Here is a 16572-nt window from a genome sequence, read left to right as displayed (position 1 = left end):
CTCGCTGGGCCTTGCAAATGCATTTGCAGTAATGAAAGCAAATGCAAAGGAAAGTAATTGGTTATTGATTTACCCTCAGGGCTATAAGCACGCAGTCTTAAAGCCAATGAGAATTCCTATCCACCCACACATTCTCAGGGTTAGGAGAGAGAAAAATATTCTCCTCACCCCAACATGAGACAGCATCAAAGAGACGAGCTGAGGATTCTCAAGGTAGCTCAAGCTATCACATATTTCCTGCCCAGCACTGGACATCTCCAAGACATCAGTTTCTCTTACTTTGGCGCACAGATGTGTTTACACCTACACTTACAAACCTCAGCAGTTTATTCCCGTGTTAATGTCAGCAATAAAGCACCTGTTCGTCCACTTTAATTGGCAAGAGCCTGTGAGAATCATGGCAAAAAGATACCCCAAGAGCACCACACATACCTCAGCTGAGCCAAGTAGTCTAAGAAGCTGTTAGGTGTTGACCTACTTTTGAGATGGGCTGCAGCCGGGGTTCCAGTTAGCTCCATGTAAAGGAAGACTAGAAAGCCAGTAGCTGGGGTAGAGGTCAGGCAGACGTGAGGAGCAAAGGGATCGGAGACAAGAGATGTGTTTGTAGAACAGCTAGAGGTCAGGTGCCAGAACAGGTAGGCCAAGACTGAAGGGTCAGAGTCAAGGACAGAGACATGCAAAAGGCTGAGTTCCAAGGAAGGATGACAGCACTAAAGGGACCAGAAGTAGATGTGAGAAGTAGATGGCAGGCATTCGTCACAGTCTCAGCAAACTGTCAGGAAGAGGAAGCGGCAACATCTTTACACTCAAGATGCTTAGGCTGATGAGGTGGCTTGGCCAAAAAGGGCTTTATAGCAATAGATGTGTCTAAGTGGACTTGGGAGGATCAGCTGACAGCATTTGAGCTAAAACTGCAGCCTAGAGGGCGCACGGGGACGCGGGTGGCGCTGTGGGTTAAACCACAGAGTCCAGGGCTTGCTGATCAGAAGGTTGGCAGTTCGAATCCCCACGGTGGGGTGAACTCCCGTTGCTCGGTCCCTGCTCCTGCCAACCCAGCAGTTCAAAAGCACAAAGTGCAAGTAGATAAATAGGTACCACTCCGGCGGGAAGGTAAACGGAGTTTCCGTGCGCTATTCTGGTTTGCCAGAAGCGGCTTAGTCATGCTGGCCACATGACCTGGAAGCTGTATGCCAGCTCCCTCGGTCAATAAAGAGATGAGCGCCGCAACCCCAGAGTCAGTCACAACTGGACCTAATGGTCAGGGGTCACTTTACCTTTACCTTTAGAGGGCGCGCACACACACAGCCTATTCTGCCTGGCCTCAGGAGGACTGGTGGTGCAAGAAATAAAGGGCTCGAAAGCAGGGGCTGGATATCATGGTTCGAGACCTGATTGGTGCCTTACAGAAACCTTAGACCCCTGCCTCTTTTAACACAGCCCTCAATCCATTGCATTCCATCTAAAGAATAAAATGTCAGTCTTACAAAGATTGTGGAAGGTAATGGGAACATTGCTGAGAACCAGAGATGAAAATTAAATCACTGTAAAGAGTTGGGGAACATTTGTACATAAGGAAACTGGGGAAATGAGCCAATAACTGTGCTGAACATTATGGTCTCTTGTGATTCTGGATTAGTTTAAAGTTTATAAGTCTCTGCTTATGTTGCCTTTTTTAATGGTTTCTTCTGTTTGTTTTTTTCTACTTGCCAATGCTACTTAACTTTATATAATAAACGTTTACATTCAGGACAAACATTTGCTCTTATGCTCTTTCCATGTAACTTCACAATCCAATCTCCTCAACCTCCTCTGATTTCTTGAGCACCCATTCATTTATTTATACAGTTCCAAAACCACCATTTTACTTTATTTTTATTTTCTTTACTGTCCTAGACAATCCTTCACTTTGGGCCCATTTTCTGTTATTCAGCATCTTGTCTTACTCTGCTGGTTGACTCAAGTTACAGATGCTACATTTAGTGACAAGTCCTGATTCAACTGTGTGTTCATGCAGCCCCTGGGGCTGTGCTTGTTAAGGGGTGTAAACTGCCTTGAGTACCCCAGTGTAGAAAGGCAGAATACCAAATTTAACAAGAGAAATGAAATATACTTGGTTGGTAAAGCCAGAGCAAGATACAAGTTCCTAATCCCAGCAATACTGTAAAAAAACAATATTTATTTTATAAACATAAAGCCACGGCTAAAAGCCAGATGCCGCCCAGATACCCTTTTGCAACCAAATATTTATGTCAAATACATTCCCTTTCCACTTTGGCAGCCTGCAAGGTTTTGTTGATAAGTTACTGCTTTTCAAGAACTACACACCAGTTCCCTTGGTCATAGTAACTCTCTTGCACCTCTATGCAATCTAGCCTCTTGCAGAGCGTTTCCAGTTCTCCTTTGGAGAAGACATGGTAATAACGGTGAAATATGGGACTAAGTTCCTGAGAGTCTGCAGAGCATCCCACAGGCTGGCGAGACTGGACATGCCTGGATTTCTTCTTCATGCCATCTTTCAGGTGCCAAGGGACCAGCAAGTCTTGGGAGCCAAAGGATGTTCTGTTGGTATGAACGGGCAGTTTGGCATGAACGGCCTGGTTTGCATCGCAACAACTGCTCCTGATATGACCGGTGCCCCGGTTGGGGTCCACTGAACTTTGGCAATCACTGTCGCCCGTTTCCTCTACTGTGTCACTGCCGAGCTCTTCCGACGCACGACCACTGGCTCTTTTTTCTTTCAGGTATTTAGACTTCTGGTTCTTATATTCCTGTTCCATAGCCCAGACATAAATGAGGGCTCTTCCACCCGGCCTCAGCAGCCGGACTAATTCGCAGAGAGCGGCCAGCCTTCTCTCCTGGTCAAGGGGAAAGCAGATCAAGTCAGTCCGAAGGTTAACAGCAGCAGGACTGCAAGTGAGAGCAAGGCCTCGAGTGCAGCAAAGGAAAACTGATGTGCTTTAGTGGTTTATATAATCAGGAACACCTGTACTGCTCTTTATCTGTTTATTTGGTAAAATAATTTTTTTTCTGCTTGTAATACCCAAGGCAATTATCAAGCTCCATTTAAAGGTTGTTGTTTTTCTCTTAAAAGACTGCTTATGCTTGCCATTTTTATGATTGCTTGCTCAAATGAAAAAGGAGCAGCCAACGTCAAATGTAAGGACATTGTTGTAAGGTGTGCCTAAGTAAGAAAAGAAGGATAACAACTGGTGCCTAAATCTGGATGTTTCATAACAAGACAATCCAGAATCTGGGCCCTGGCTCTTCTATGTTTGCTCCTCCCACCTACCAATGGCATCTCAGATGGTGGTAGGATACAGAACAGGACTCCTCCCCTAAGAACTGGAGTGTGTGCACAGATTCATATGGGCAGAAGTAGCCCTTCAGGTATCCAGCGCCAAGCCTTGGGCACCATAGCTTTCTGTATGCTGAAACGTGTCTTTGTTGCATATAGGAGCAATCCTAGACACAAGACGCTGGAGTAAAGCAAGCTGGCATAAATTAAGCAGCTGTGAAGTATACCAGATTCAAACTCCTGCTTAGGAGTGGGACTACTGCTGACTGAGCCAACCTAAGCCTGGCAGAGGGGAAACAAGCACTTAAGACAGTGTTTGAGTGACACCACCTTTTCTGCTGGTTTAATTTATGCTAGGTGGCCGGGTCTCATGACCATTTTGAACAGGCTTAGGGGTTAGGTAAAGGTAAAAGGACCTCTGACCATTAGGTCCAGTCGTGACCGACTCTGGAGCTGCGGCGCTCATCTCACTTTATTGGCTGAGGGAGCTGGCGTACAGCTTCCGGGTCATGTGGCCAGCATGACTAAGCCGCTTCTGGCGAACCAGAGCAGTGCACGGAAATGCCGTTTACCTTCCCGCCGGAGCGGCACCTATTTATCTACTTGCACTCCGACGTGCTTTCAAACTGCTAGGTTGGCAGGAGCAGGGACCGAGCAACGGGAGCTCACCCCGTCACGGGGATTCAAACTGCCGACCTTCTGATCAGCAAGCCCTGGGCTCTATGGTTAGGGCTGGGCAATATATCATCCAAAACCGGTTTGAAGTCCATATCAGCTTCATAGTTTTTGACCTGGCAATATATCGCAAATTATGGTGTGTGTGTGCTATGCAAAAATCACAACGTGGGAAAAACCATGAAGCCAGATAATGCCTCTACATAGTTCCATCCTTATTTCAGACGTTGTAATATATCAGTATATCACAATGTTTAGCTGGTGATATATTGTGATGTTGAAAATCAGATATCGCCCAGCCCTACTTAAGATCCAGCCTGAGTCGCCCGCCCCCCCCCCCCACACATCCTTTTTAGGGCTTACGATGGCTTAAGATCCACCAGGCTCAACTCAGCCAGCTGGGCCCTAGCTAAGCCTGGATGGGGAAGGTACCTCTGGCTGAGCCAAGAATGGGGTGTTATGCCAATGTAGCCTGGCTGCACCAGAAACCTCCCAGCTCAGCCAGAGACCCACTGGATGGATCCTAACCCTGCCCACCCTGGTTCATCTGGCTATAGGATGGCTCTTTTGGCCAGCTAATGGCTGAGAAGTTAAACATGGGTGTCCTGATAGCCTAGCCCCACCCATCATCGGAAAAGAAAGTGCAACGGAAACCAGCTCATATTGGCTGAAAGCCAAAGTGGATGATGGGTCTTGGCCAAGACCCCTGGGAAGCTGCTGTCCTTCGGAAGAGACAGTGCTGGGATAGATGGACCCAGTACAGGCGTACCTTGGTTCTCGAACATAATCCATTCCAGAAGTCCATTCAGCTTCTGAAAATGTTCGAAAACCACGCCGCGGCTTCCGATTGGCTGCAGGAGCTTCCTGCACCCAATCAGAAGCCACAGAAGCCATGTCAGACGTTTGGTTTCCAAAAAACATTCGCAAACCGGAACACACACTTCCAGGTTTGCGGCATTCGGCAGCCAAAATGTACGAGTACCAAGGCGTTCAAGAACCAAGTTACGACTGTATAAGACATCCAGTGTTGCTGTGTAAAGGATATGGCAACAAATCATAGGGAAGAGTTTTAACTTACCACTGTTGAAAAGTGGTGGATGACAGCAATGGAGATACAGGCATCACATGAGCCGCTTCGTACTGGTACTCTGAGAGCATCGCACACAAAGGCTTGAAATCCCTTCTCCCCACAAATGTCGACAAGAGTCATGCTACGGTCACAGCCAAACTGCAAGAGAAAATGGGAAGGATTGCACTCTTAACAAGATACTTACAAAAGTTTCATGCGGATTTTGCAAACATCACCTATAGGCAGGAGATCTACTTTCCTTCAGACAACCCCCCCCCCCCCCCCCGCAACAAAGCCTGCAAGTATTTTGAATTTCTGGCACATTTTTTCCTTTGCAGAAGAAATAATTGAGTATCTCAAGGTTGGATCTCACTTCTTCAAAAATTTAACTGCATACTTGTGTTGAAATTTGAAGAAAGGAGGAATAAAAGAGGACTGTCGAGATGTGACATGCTCAAATGGCACCTCTGGGTTCTCCAGCATGTGAAATGCTGCACTACGATGGCTGTCTTGTCTTCTGAGCCTCCTCTGGCCCACAATGTCCCAGTAAAGTAGTTTGTTATCATTTGGATTTTGCAGAGGGTGTCAAAAGCAAAGTGCTCCTTACTTCCAGAATAAAATAATTTGGTTTCCTTTCCTCAAAATGTCATTGGCCTTTGGTAGAAGCTAACACCTATTTTTTTTTATTTTTAAAAATGCAATTAAATAAAAAGAATTTAAAAACATTGCAAACAAGGCAAATTTTGACCTGCAGCCATTTCTACCAGGAAGCTGCCTTATATAGTCTATTTAGTTCGGAACTGTCTGTGTTGATTGCCAGCTGCTCTCCAGGATTTCAGACAGGGATATTCCATCCCAGGCCCAACTGGAGTTGCTGTGGATTGAAGATGGTACCGTCTGCATGGACACTAGATGCTCTACCAATGAGCTAGGACTCCCTCCCTGAAATCCTGAGAAAGATGAAAGAAATTTAAGACACCACTCAACTTCAAACAGGCATTTTAGCCAATGAAGCCGCAGCACTTAAGAGCCCAATGAGGTTCAAAGGTTTAAGCAGCCTTATAGCTCAGCTGGTTAAAGCATGGTGCTGATAACACCAAGGCTGCAGGTTTGATCCCTGTATGGGACAGCTGCCTATTCCTGCATTGCAAGGGCTTGGACTAGATGATGTTCAGGGTCCCTTCCAACTCTAGAAGTCTACGAACAATGCTATGAAAGGGTTCCATGTACAAACAAGCAGCTGAAAAGAGGAGAAAGTGAGTGCTTCATTGACTGTATCTGTGGCCAGCTTCCATGATTAAAAAAAGAGGCACAATTCTTCTGATTTCAATCACACTCTGTCCCAGATATGTACAGTATAAATTGACTGGGAAGCAGGAATTCAATCAAAAAGACAATAGTGGAGTGACCTTGAAAAGAGGCAACACTGTACTCTGATGAAATGTAATGAGCTGCAGCTAAACTAGCCAAGAGGAAGAAAGCCTACGACCGGCAGAATATGAGGTTCCTAATTTGCATCTAAATTATATCAAATAATTGTGAAGTCGGGCTTACTTGTAATGTCCTATGTATTAAAGCGAATCCACTACTGCCCAAAATAAAAGATTAGATCTTGCACTGGGAGGTGGGGAGGGGGGAAGACCTACCTTAATTGAGATGCAGAGAAGAAACTGCAAAGGCTACACAGGCTTCAGATTAAATTTGCATTTGATATAAATAATACGATGGGAGCTGCAGGCATGCCCATAATGACTGGACACAGATAATTACGAGTTGCTAAGAAGGTGTAATGATCTTACTGGATTATCAGAGGCGCTTTCATATTATTTTAATTAACTCATTCTCTCTTTCCCCCCATGCTTATGTGAACCAGGGTTTCATCTGGCTCAGCCCATCATCCCGTCTGAAATCCCAACGTTTAGCCTTGCAGCGGGTGAAGTAACAAAGATGAACACTCCTGAGCATCTGCAGAGTGCCTTTGCCACACATCCATAACTATACATTTGAAGCAGTATTTTGTTGTTGTTTAGTCATGTCCGACTCTTCATGACCCCATGGACCAGAGCACACCAGGCACTTCTGTCTTCCACTGCCTCCCGCAGTTATGTCAAGCTCATGCTGGTAGCTTCGAGAACACTGTCCAACCATCTCGTCCTCTGTCGTCCCCTTCTCCTTGTGCCCTCTATCTTTTCCAACATCAGGGTCTTTTCCAGGGAGTTTTCTCTTCTCATGAGGTGGCCAAAGTATTGGAGCCCTAGCTTCATGATCTGTCCTTCCAGCGAGCACTCAGGGCTGATTTCCTGAAGAATGGAGAGGTTTGATCTTCTTGCAGTCCATGGGACTCTCAAGAGTCTCCTCCAGCACCATAATTCAAAAACATCAATTCTTCGGCGATCAGCCTTCTTTATGGTCCAGCTCTCACTTCCGTACATAACTACTGGGAAAACCATAGCTTTAACTATACGGACCTTTGTTGGCAAGGTGATGTCTCTACTCTTTGATGCTGAAGCAGTATTATACCACTTTAAACAGTCATAGAATCATAGAGTTGGAAGGGATCCAGAGGATCATCTAGTCCAGACATGTCCAACCGGTTGACCACGATCGATAGGAAGATCCCCTGGTGATCCTGATTGCGGGCTTAAGTAAACTGCAATCCTCTCCCACAAAAGCTCAACAAATATTATCTCTCCCAAAAAACTCTGGTCAATCCTCCCCCAAAAAAGCTCAACAACTGTGGTCAATCCTCAATGACAATGGGTAGATCACTGCCAGTTTATTCATAATGGGAGTAGAACACAGTCTCTTGGGAGTTGGACGGGCCTGATCTAGTCCAACCCCCTGAGATGCAGGAATCAAAACACATGGTCCCCCATGGCTTTCCCCAAAGAATCTTAGGAGCTGTTCTGTTCTTCCTGTCCACATTTCTTGAGGTTGTGAAGGAAAGAAACCAAAGTGCCATGGTTTCACCCTATAATAGAGCCATATTTTTGGCAGTGGCCACATTTATTTCTATTACCAGGTTAGCGACGGAGATAGGAAGATGCAAAATATAATAATTATTAGGGAGCCTGCCATCCACAAGATGCTGATTATCTCCCCAAGCTCAGGGAACAAAAAGAACCACAGGATACTGTGGTCATTTTAGCTTTACCTCACAATAACTAACTCCTCCTGGTGGAATTAGATCATTTAAGTCCATTTGAAACCTGATTGATGCGACTCATCAGAAAGCTGATGGAGAGAGAACTACATCTAATTTTGAAATCCAGCCACCAAATGAAATTATGTGGCTCCCTAGAGAAACATCTCAGCTATAACTAATAGCATGAGAGTCTCGAGGAAGCAAATTAAATTCGGGCAAATTCATACAAACACAGCAAGAAAGATGTCAGCATGCAGCCACAGTGCGAGACAGAGAAAGGAGAGAGAAATTCCCTTGCTTCACTTGTTCTGAGTCAGACCTTTAACATTTCTTTCACGTAGTGTTTTGTTTTCCCTCACAGAGAGCTGCCGCGTCACCTTTCAGAGAGAAGGGGCTGCGTCTAAAAACGAGAAGGCCATCTCTCGTCGCCACGAAAAGGAGAATTGTGTCATATACCCAGTGGGCTCCCTATTTTTATTTTTTGCTTTCTTTTCACCTGTCTGCTGTTTTGAGTCCTTCACCTGCAAGATATGTTCCCTTTTCATTGGCTAATAAAGCAATACTTTGATTGAAAGGATGTGCAAGGTTCCCATCATCCACATTTGCCTTTTGGCCAGTGTAGCAAATCTATCACTCGCTTCCAATGCCCAAGAGTCTCTCTCAAAAATCTCTTTGTAATTTCAACACTCCTTTGGCTATTTCTCACACACTCTGTCAAACAATTCAGATCCAAGCTAAAACCACACCAAATTTATGAAGTGAGCCGTTGTGATGTTGCCGGGCATGCTGCAATAATACTGGAGCAACCTGATGTATGTTTATTATTATCATCGTTATAACTGGCAGGCATGTTTATCTCCCTTCTTTCTGCTCACTGATAAAATAAAAGTCCCTATTATAATTCCCTGTCTGGAATTATAATGCATCTGCTTCAGGCAATTTATTTTTAACCAGAAGGAATCTACTGATTTATAAGTGGGCGTGTTTATGCCTGAATGTTGTAGCCTGAAAATAATTATTAGCTGATTTGGGATATTAGCTACATTGCAGACGCCAGTTCCTGAATGAGAGAGCTTGCTGGAGAGACAAATCTTAATGACGGAGTGCTGCGAAGAGGGAGAAATTTAAGCAACAATAAAGCTTCCCTTGGCCTCTTCAGGAGCAAGTCAGTTTGGGGTTTGATTACTGTCTAAAAGTGGCTTTCGAATTGTGTGCCAGTTAACATTTTTTTACTCGTAGGGAGCAATTTTAAGGCTAGGGTCTATCAGCTGAGATGTAATAGGATTTGGTAGAAGACCAGCATACACTGGCAGAAGCAAAATATACCACCATCATGAGAGGTAGGCCAGTGGAAGACTTCAGATATGTCAACTGAACATCAGAAGAGCCTGATGGATCAGGTCAATGGCCTGTCCAGTCCAGAACTGTATTCTGATAGTGGCTGACCAGATACCTATGGGAAACCCAAAAGCAGGATTCATGCACAAGAGCTTCAAGCAACTCTCTACTCCTGTGGTTTCCAGCAAGTGGTATTCAGAAGCACTGCTGTCTCTAACTGTGGAGGCAGAACACAGTCAAAATGGCAAGTAGCCCATTGATTACCCTTCCCTTCATGCATCTGTCCTTTAAAGCCATCTAGATTAGCGGATTAGACTAGCGGTCATCACTGCTTCCTGTGGGAGCAAGTTCCATAGTTTCACTAGGCACTGAGCTGATTAAAGTTCCTGGAATATTCCAAACTAAGGATACCCAAAAGAAGACTAGAGAAACACATTTGTGCATGTAGGCTTTGTGCTCTAAAGCAGGGGTGGCCAACTCACAACCCACGGGGCCATATCTGCCCTACAAAGCAATTTTACCTGGCCCCTGGCAATCTACCTACTTTTAATCAGTGTGGGGTTAACATTTCGCCCCCAGTGCGGTAATGAAAGTGAGGGATTTTCTTCCACAATGTCATCTTTCACGTCTCTGAACTGTGCATGTACAGTGGTACCTCGCAAGACGAATGCCTCGCAAGACGAAAGGGTTTTTCGCTTTTTGCGTTGCTTCGCAAGACGATTTTCCCTATGGGCTTGCTTTGCAAGACGAAAACGTCTTGCGAGTTTGCTTCCTTTTTCTTAAAGCCACTAATACCCAGCGAATCCGCGCTCTGCAAGACGAAAAAATCGCTAGACGACACAACTTACGGAACGAATTAATTTCGTCTTGCGAGGCACCACTGTAATTCCTTGGCAATGTCTAAGCTCCTTTTTATTAGAGCTATGAAGCTCTTACCTGCCCACGGACTGTCTTGCCAGAGTGGTGCATGCTCTAGTTATCTCCCGCTTGGACTACTGCAATGCGCTCTACGTGGGGCTACCTTTGAAGGTGACCCGGAAACGACAACTAATCCAGAATGCGGCAGCTAGACTGGTGACTGGGGGCAGCCGCCAAGACCACATAACACCTACACTGAAAGACCTACATTGGTTCCCAGTACGTTTCCAAGCACAATTCAAAGTGTTGACCTTTAAAGCTCTAAATGGCCTCAGCCCAGTATACCTGAAGGAGCGTCTCCACCCCCATCGTTCTGTCCGGACGCTGAGGTCCAGCGCCGAGGGCCTTCTGGTGGTTCCCTCACTGCAAGAAGTGAGATTACAGGGAACCAGGCAGAGGGCCTTCTTGGTAGTGGCGCCCGCCCTGTGGAACACCCTTCCATCAGATGTCAAAGAGATAAACAACTACCTGACATTTAGAAAACATCTTAAGGCAGCCCTGTTCAGGGAAGTTTTTAATGTGTGACATTTTGATGTATTTTTAATCTTTGTTGGAAGCCGCCCAGAGTGGCTGGGGAAACCCAGTCAGATGGGCGGGGTAGAAATATTATTATTATTATTATTATTATTATTATTATTATTGACTTGATGATGGTTTGGAAGGTGACGTGGTTCCTGAGAAAACAGAAATTGGTCACCTTTGCTCTGGCAGCAGGGGTAGGGAACCTGTGCCCTTCAGGGGACCTCAACCAGCGGCCAGGGATTATGGGGGTCGAAGTCCATCAAAATGTGAAAGGCCACAGATTGCCCACCCTTGCTCTACTTTGTCTTTTCCCCCCTCTGGCTTTGTACTTTGAACAGCAGCTGTGAAAAGTACTCTACAGCTGAAGCAGCTCTCCTGGGGTTATAATCTTCAAGCGCTGCCTGAAAGGGGGGGGTGGAACTTTGCTCTGTGTGTTATCACATTTTCTTGACTTTTCTTGGGATTATTACATATAACCTCAGGTATCATTATATGGTAATATAGCATGAATCCAGGCACAGTCGGCCAAACCGGTTAGGCTTGTAATGGCAAAATTTAGTTGTCAAAATACAGACGCAGCAGTTTCAGGACACACTCGAGAGGAAAAACTTCAAGGCAGTGGGAAAAGCCAAGATGGGACTGGGTGGCACAATTTCAGGGGGATCCCCAGCTGGAACCAAGAGCTAGGTCTATGGCCAAGCCTAAGAGCTACAATTGTTTCTGCACAGGCTTGATGGGCTTCTACGGAGAGCAGCGATGTGAAACACTGGTGCTTACGGCAGGCAGTATAAGTGTCCTGATCCATATCTCTGTCCCCACCAGGAGGCAAGATGCTACAGCTGCCCCTGCTGGCTTTGTGCTGGTGGACCCCGGAGAAGAAAGAGAAGCCAGGAGTTTCAGAACCATGGAAAGCAGCCCTGCGATTGAAAGGAGGAGGAGGGAACGAGTTCACTCAAAGATAAAGGGATCCAGTTCATTTTTATTCATCTCAAAAGCGAGTGCCAATCTGCCTCTCTACATCCATAATTTGCAGCCGAGTGCATTACAGCCAGTGCCAGCAACTGACAGCCAGGATCCCACCATGATGGCAAGCACATGCTCCAGGTTCCAGATTTGGCCACTCACAACCCTGGCTTGGTTCTGACACATGCCACAATTGTTAGGATAGCTTTATTGGGCTTTAGGAACTCTTTATCATTTTGAATGGCCTGTTTGAATATTGGCTCAACTCAGGTGACCAAATAAAAAGCCAAATAAAAGTCAGAATCGCCATCTGAGGGATTGGAAACATTAGTCACAGGTTCCTCCCCGATTCCAGCCTATGTATTCGAAACTGGACGACTGTGTTGTAAGTCACTTTGTGGGACCTTTTTGGGAGGGAAGGGGAAAAAGGAGAAAGAAAAAGAAAAAGGGAGAGAGGGAAAGCTTTCCATGCAGGAAAAATGTCACAGGAGATGCAATTCTGATAGGTTAACTATCCCCTTCAAAGCAAGGAGGACTAAAGCCACATAGTTCCTTACCATACATAAGTCTTTGCGGACTCCTAAATACTTTCCGTTGCCACAGCCGACATCAGCCACAACAGCCCCACACGGCAAAGTCCTCAGGAATTCAACGACTCGCGGCCATGGACTGTGTCTCGTGCTACTGAAGTGCGTGGCAATCCCTTCATACACCTCGTGGACATACTTTTCTTCTAGCTTCGAGGCTTCTCTCTCATTATCTGGGAAGGAGGGCTCTGTGTCCTTATGCTGACTGTCACACACAGACGGATAGGCTATAGGGTAGGTAAGGATAAGGATTTATTTGTCCGTAAACAGAACACAGCACTCCAAACCAGAGCAATCCATTTTGGATTGCGCTCACTTAACAGAGAATTCTGAAAGCCGCAAACCAAACTGCACATTTTGAGTTTCAGTTTTAAAACTGAATTGAACTGAATTTAAAATGGCACATCTATTACCTAGTTAGTGATCTACACTAATCTATACATTTGATGAACTAAATCAGTGTTTCTCAAACTCGGGTCTCCAGCTCTTTTAGGACTACAATGCCCATCATCCACTGGTCTTGCTAGCTAGCTGGAAACTCAAGTTTGGGAAACACTGAACTGAATGGTATATCTCGGTTTAAACTGAGATACTCTAAGAGGATCAGGGTGCAAGAGTACGGTATGGGCAGAGTAGTTACTAGACCTAGGTTTACATCCTAGGAACTGTATCTGAAAAACACTATGGCCAGGATCCCAAACACTAGAAGTATTCTACCCATGCATAGGGGCTTTCCAGATCCTACCCCTTGTACTTTGAGCCCCCTGTGCACCCTCCAAAATTCTGGGGATCTTTTGGAGTGCCATCTCTCAAGGCGCAAGGGGCTTCTACAAGAAGGGAAGATTAGCAACCCTATAAGCCTGATTACAAAGACTCACTTTGCATGTCTGCATGTAACTGACAACATTAACCATGGTTTAGAGTTACATTAAACCGAAGTTAATGGTTCATGTGAAACAATAATACCAAATTCTGGCTCAAAAGAGAACCATGGTTAGAATAAACTGTTGCATAGTTAGCACCAGTGCACAAATAACTCTTCAATACTTTTAATATTCAGATGGGAAGGGAGGGAAGACTTCTCTTTGGGGAGGGGAGCAGGGGAGGAGAGTGAGTGTGTGCCCCTAGGCTGGATCTCAATTGCAAACCATGGCTTCCATGCTATATCTGCACCACGTTGCATGCAAAAATGGTACAACTGCATCGTACAAGTTTAAATAAGGGCGAAGACACGATGCTTCAGGGCATGGTGTGGAACCAGCAACAATAAGCCCAAACTTATATTGGTTAACTACATAGAACCACCCTCCCTAGGTGTGCCAATGCGGCAACAAACCTTAACAGCAATTCCCAAAGTTTACACTATAAGAAGCAAATCAAAAGTCTTTTTTTTTCTTCTTGGAACCCATCGATCAGATGGTTTTTGCAAAACTGTCTGAACTACTAGAGCTATGCTCGACTCAAAAGTCTTACTTTGATTAAGGCGCTCGTTCTGTGCTAAAGGGTGTTCTTTGGCCACAAGACTGCTTTCTAGAGGCTAAAAGATGGGAAATATTGCTTTCTCCTGCTGCACTTTCAAAGACAAATTTATTGCCAGTCGAGAAGAAGGGGTTGTGGTTTATTTTTAAGAGGAGACAACAAAGAAAAAAGGTTATTTCCAGGTGAAATCAATATTGTGTAGCAGCAGACCAACCAAGGAATAAAAGCCCTGTAGTGAAACAGACCCAGTCAAAAGGGCAGGAATCTAACCGCTCAGCTGCTGCTGCTCCACCCAACCAATCAGAGGTGGCAAAGCTGGAGAGAGGGTGGGGTTTGGAAGGGACAGCATTAAGTGTTGCAGAGGAAATGGGTCAGCCCTGAGTGAACCATGGCCATGGCTGTCAACTTACAGATTTGACAATAAGGGACCAGCAGCCTCAAAAATAAGGGATCAGCAGCTAAAATAAGGGATTTTCCAAGCAAAGCTATGTTCAACTTCTGAGCCCCTCCGAGCCAAAGGTAGAAAGCCCAGCCAGCAGCCAAACGAAGCCTCAAGCTGTGGTTTCCACAGCGCAGCAACCCGGCAAAGGGGACGCAGCAAGGAAACCCACCGTCACCTCTCCGCTGGGAATCGCTGAGCAAAGGCGATTCCCCAGGCAACGCGGCCGTTTTGATCGGCACAAGGCATGAAAGCTCCACCCCCCAGTCGTTCTTAGACTCCTTATTGGGTAAGCAACACAGCCAAGCAACACAGTTTGAGCCTCCCTCCTCCCTGGCTGGCAGGGAGGGAGGGAGAGGAGCTGCTTCCTTTGAAACCCGGGAAATTTAAGGGACATCATCAGTAAGGGACAGCAGCAGGACACGGCACTGGGATAAGGGACTTTCCCGCCAAATAAGGGACGGTTGACAGCTATGACCATGACAAGTTGAGAGTCCTGGGGGTGGGAAGGGGAATGGGACCAGTAAGAATGTAGTGGTCACCAGAGGTCACGCCCTAGGCCACGGTTGGCAAGAATATCCAGAGAGGAGGGAAGAAGTGCCCCTACTGCAGGCTGTTAGCTCTCATAGGCCTTCCACTCAGCCCTAGTTTATTCCTTTGCCCAAAGTGGGGCTCCCATATTGCCAAGACAGCTTGTTCCACAACTGGAGGCCAGGAGAGCTCAGAGACGAGTGCCTGACGCTCCTGATGCAGGAGGGATAGACTATATGGTGCCCTCCAGATGTTGCCGTACTACAACACCCATCAGCCCGGCCAGCAGCAAGGTCAATGGTGAGGAAGGCCAGAGTTGCAGTCCACAACATCTGTAGGATACCACGTTGGCTACTGCTGCGATACTTGGTAAGCGTCCCAAGATGCTGTAGCCTCAGCAAGACATGCTGAAGCTTGCTTTTTTAAAATGCATTTCTTTTACAGAATTTGCATGCTGCTTAACTGGAAAAACGGTTTGCATAAAATATACATTAATATTATTGATAAAAGTTAGAAGTTGAAAACGAATTTACCCAAAATAATTTAAAATTATAAATAAGATCTGCAGTTAAAATACTCATTCGAAAGTAAAGCACTCATTAAAATATATGTTGACTTTACATAGCTGGCCAGACTTGCCTAAAGAAAAAGAAATTGTTTAGCAGGTGCCAAAAACAGTATGGTTAAGGTCTGGTATCAATGGGCAGGGAGTTTCACAGAGTCAGAACTGCCATGAGCGTTTGATTCCGTACAAGTGTAGAATGAACATGGCACAAGGTTTAATGAGGAGCAGTTAATCCAGCCATGCCTTTAAGAGCTGAGGGCTAAGTGGGGGGAGCATAGCCTTAAAGGAGAGGGACCCAACAAGCTACATTGTTTGTATCTGAACAACTGGAACTTACAGCAATTGCAAGGGCTTCTCCTCACTTTTCTGAAAGTGAAAGATGTCCTTTCTCCCCTCTTGTTCAAGGTTAAATCTCCAATGTCAGCAGTGACAACTCCAATTTTCTGTCCTTCAGATGCTTGAACAATGTCAAACTTCCTAGGTGTGATGCTTTAAAACAAAACAGAAGAAGGACCGAACATTTTTTATGTATGCAACAACAGCAGCAAGGATACTTGTCGCTAAATACTGGAAAACCCAAGATTTGCCCACACTGGAAGAATGGCAGATGCAACTGATAGACTATATGGAGCTTGCAGAAATGACTGGCAGAATCCGAGACCTGGGAGAAGAAGTTGTGGAGGAGGACTGGAAGAAATTTAAGGATTATTTACAAAAATATTGTAAATTGTATGAATGTTAAGAAAGATGTAAGATTATCAACAATATGGCACCAATAAGTTAGTTAAAAGGAATATGAAGATAAATGAAAATATAAGAAAAGATAAATTTTGGATAAATATTATGTTAAAATTAAGCTTTTAAGGTTTGGGTTAAATTATCTAAAATTAGGGATACAATATCAGAAAATTATAATATAAGAATTGAAACAAGGTGATAAATTGCTGGGTAAAGTTCGAAAATTTGGAACGCAGGAACGAGAGATGCGAGGAAGTCCAAAGAAGTGATGAAAATGTGGATATTGGAAAAAATTATATGCTATTTTG

At 45.2% G+C, this 16572-nt stretch overlaps 1 protein-coding gene across 3 annotated transcripts in view; it reads right to left on the bottom strand.

Moving 5' to 3' along the window:
* Positions 1-1856: 1856 nt before the first annotated feature.
* The window catches only part of ALKBH8 (alkB homolog 8, tRNA methyltransferase), a 54263-nt gene continuing 39547 nt past the window's right edge, over positions 1857-16572 (bottom strand). For 2 of the 3 annotated variants that reach the window (XM_083736701.1, XM_083736702.1), the window contains exons 9-12: positions 15864-16015; positions 12483-12739; positions 5049-5198; positions 1857-2855 (exon numbers count right to left, since the gene is read on the bottom strand). In XM_083736701.1, coding sequence (XP_083592827.1) covers positions 2301-2855; positions 5049-5198; positions 12483-12739; positions 15864-16015 — 1114 coding nt within the window. In that variant the 3' untranslated portion in view covers positions 1857-2300. Of the gene's footprint in view, positions 2856-5048; positions 5199-12482; positions 12740-13985; positions 14050-15863; positions 16016-16572 lie in introns of all 3 variants that reach the window. The other variant, XM_083736703.1, reaches the window with a different exon arrangement.

The sequence above is a fragment of the Podarcis gaigeae genome (assembly GCF_964106915.1).
Source record: "Podarcis gaigeae genome assembly, chromosome: 4".
Taxonomy (NCBI): domain Eukaryota; kingdom Metazoa; phylum Chordata; class Lepidosauria; order Squamata; family Lacertidae; genus Podarcis; species Podarcis gaigeae.
This window is presented reverse-complemented; position numbering and strand designations above follow the sequence as displayed.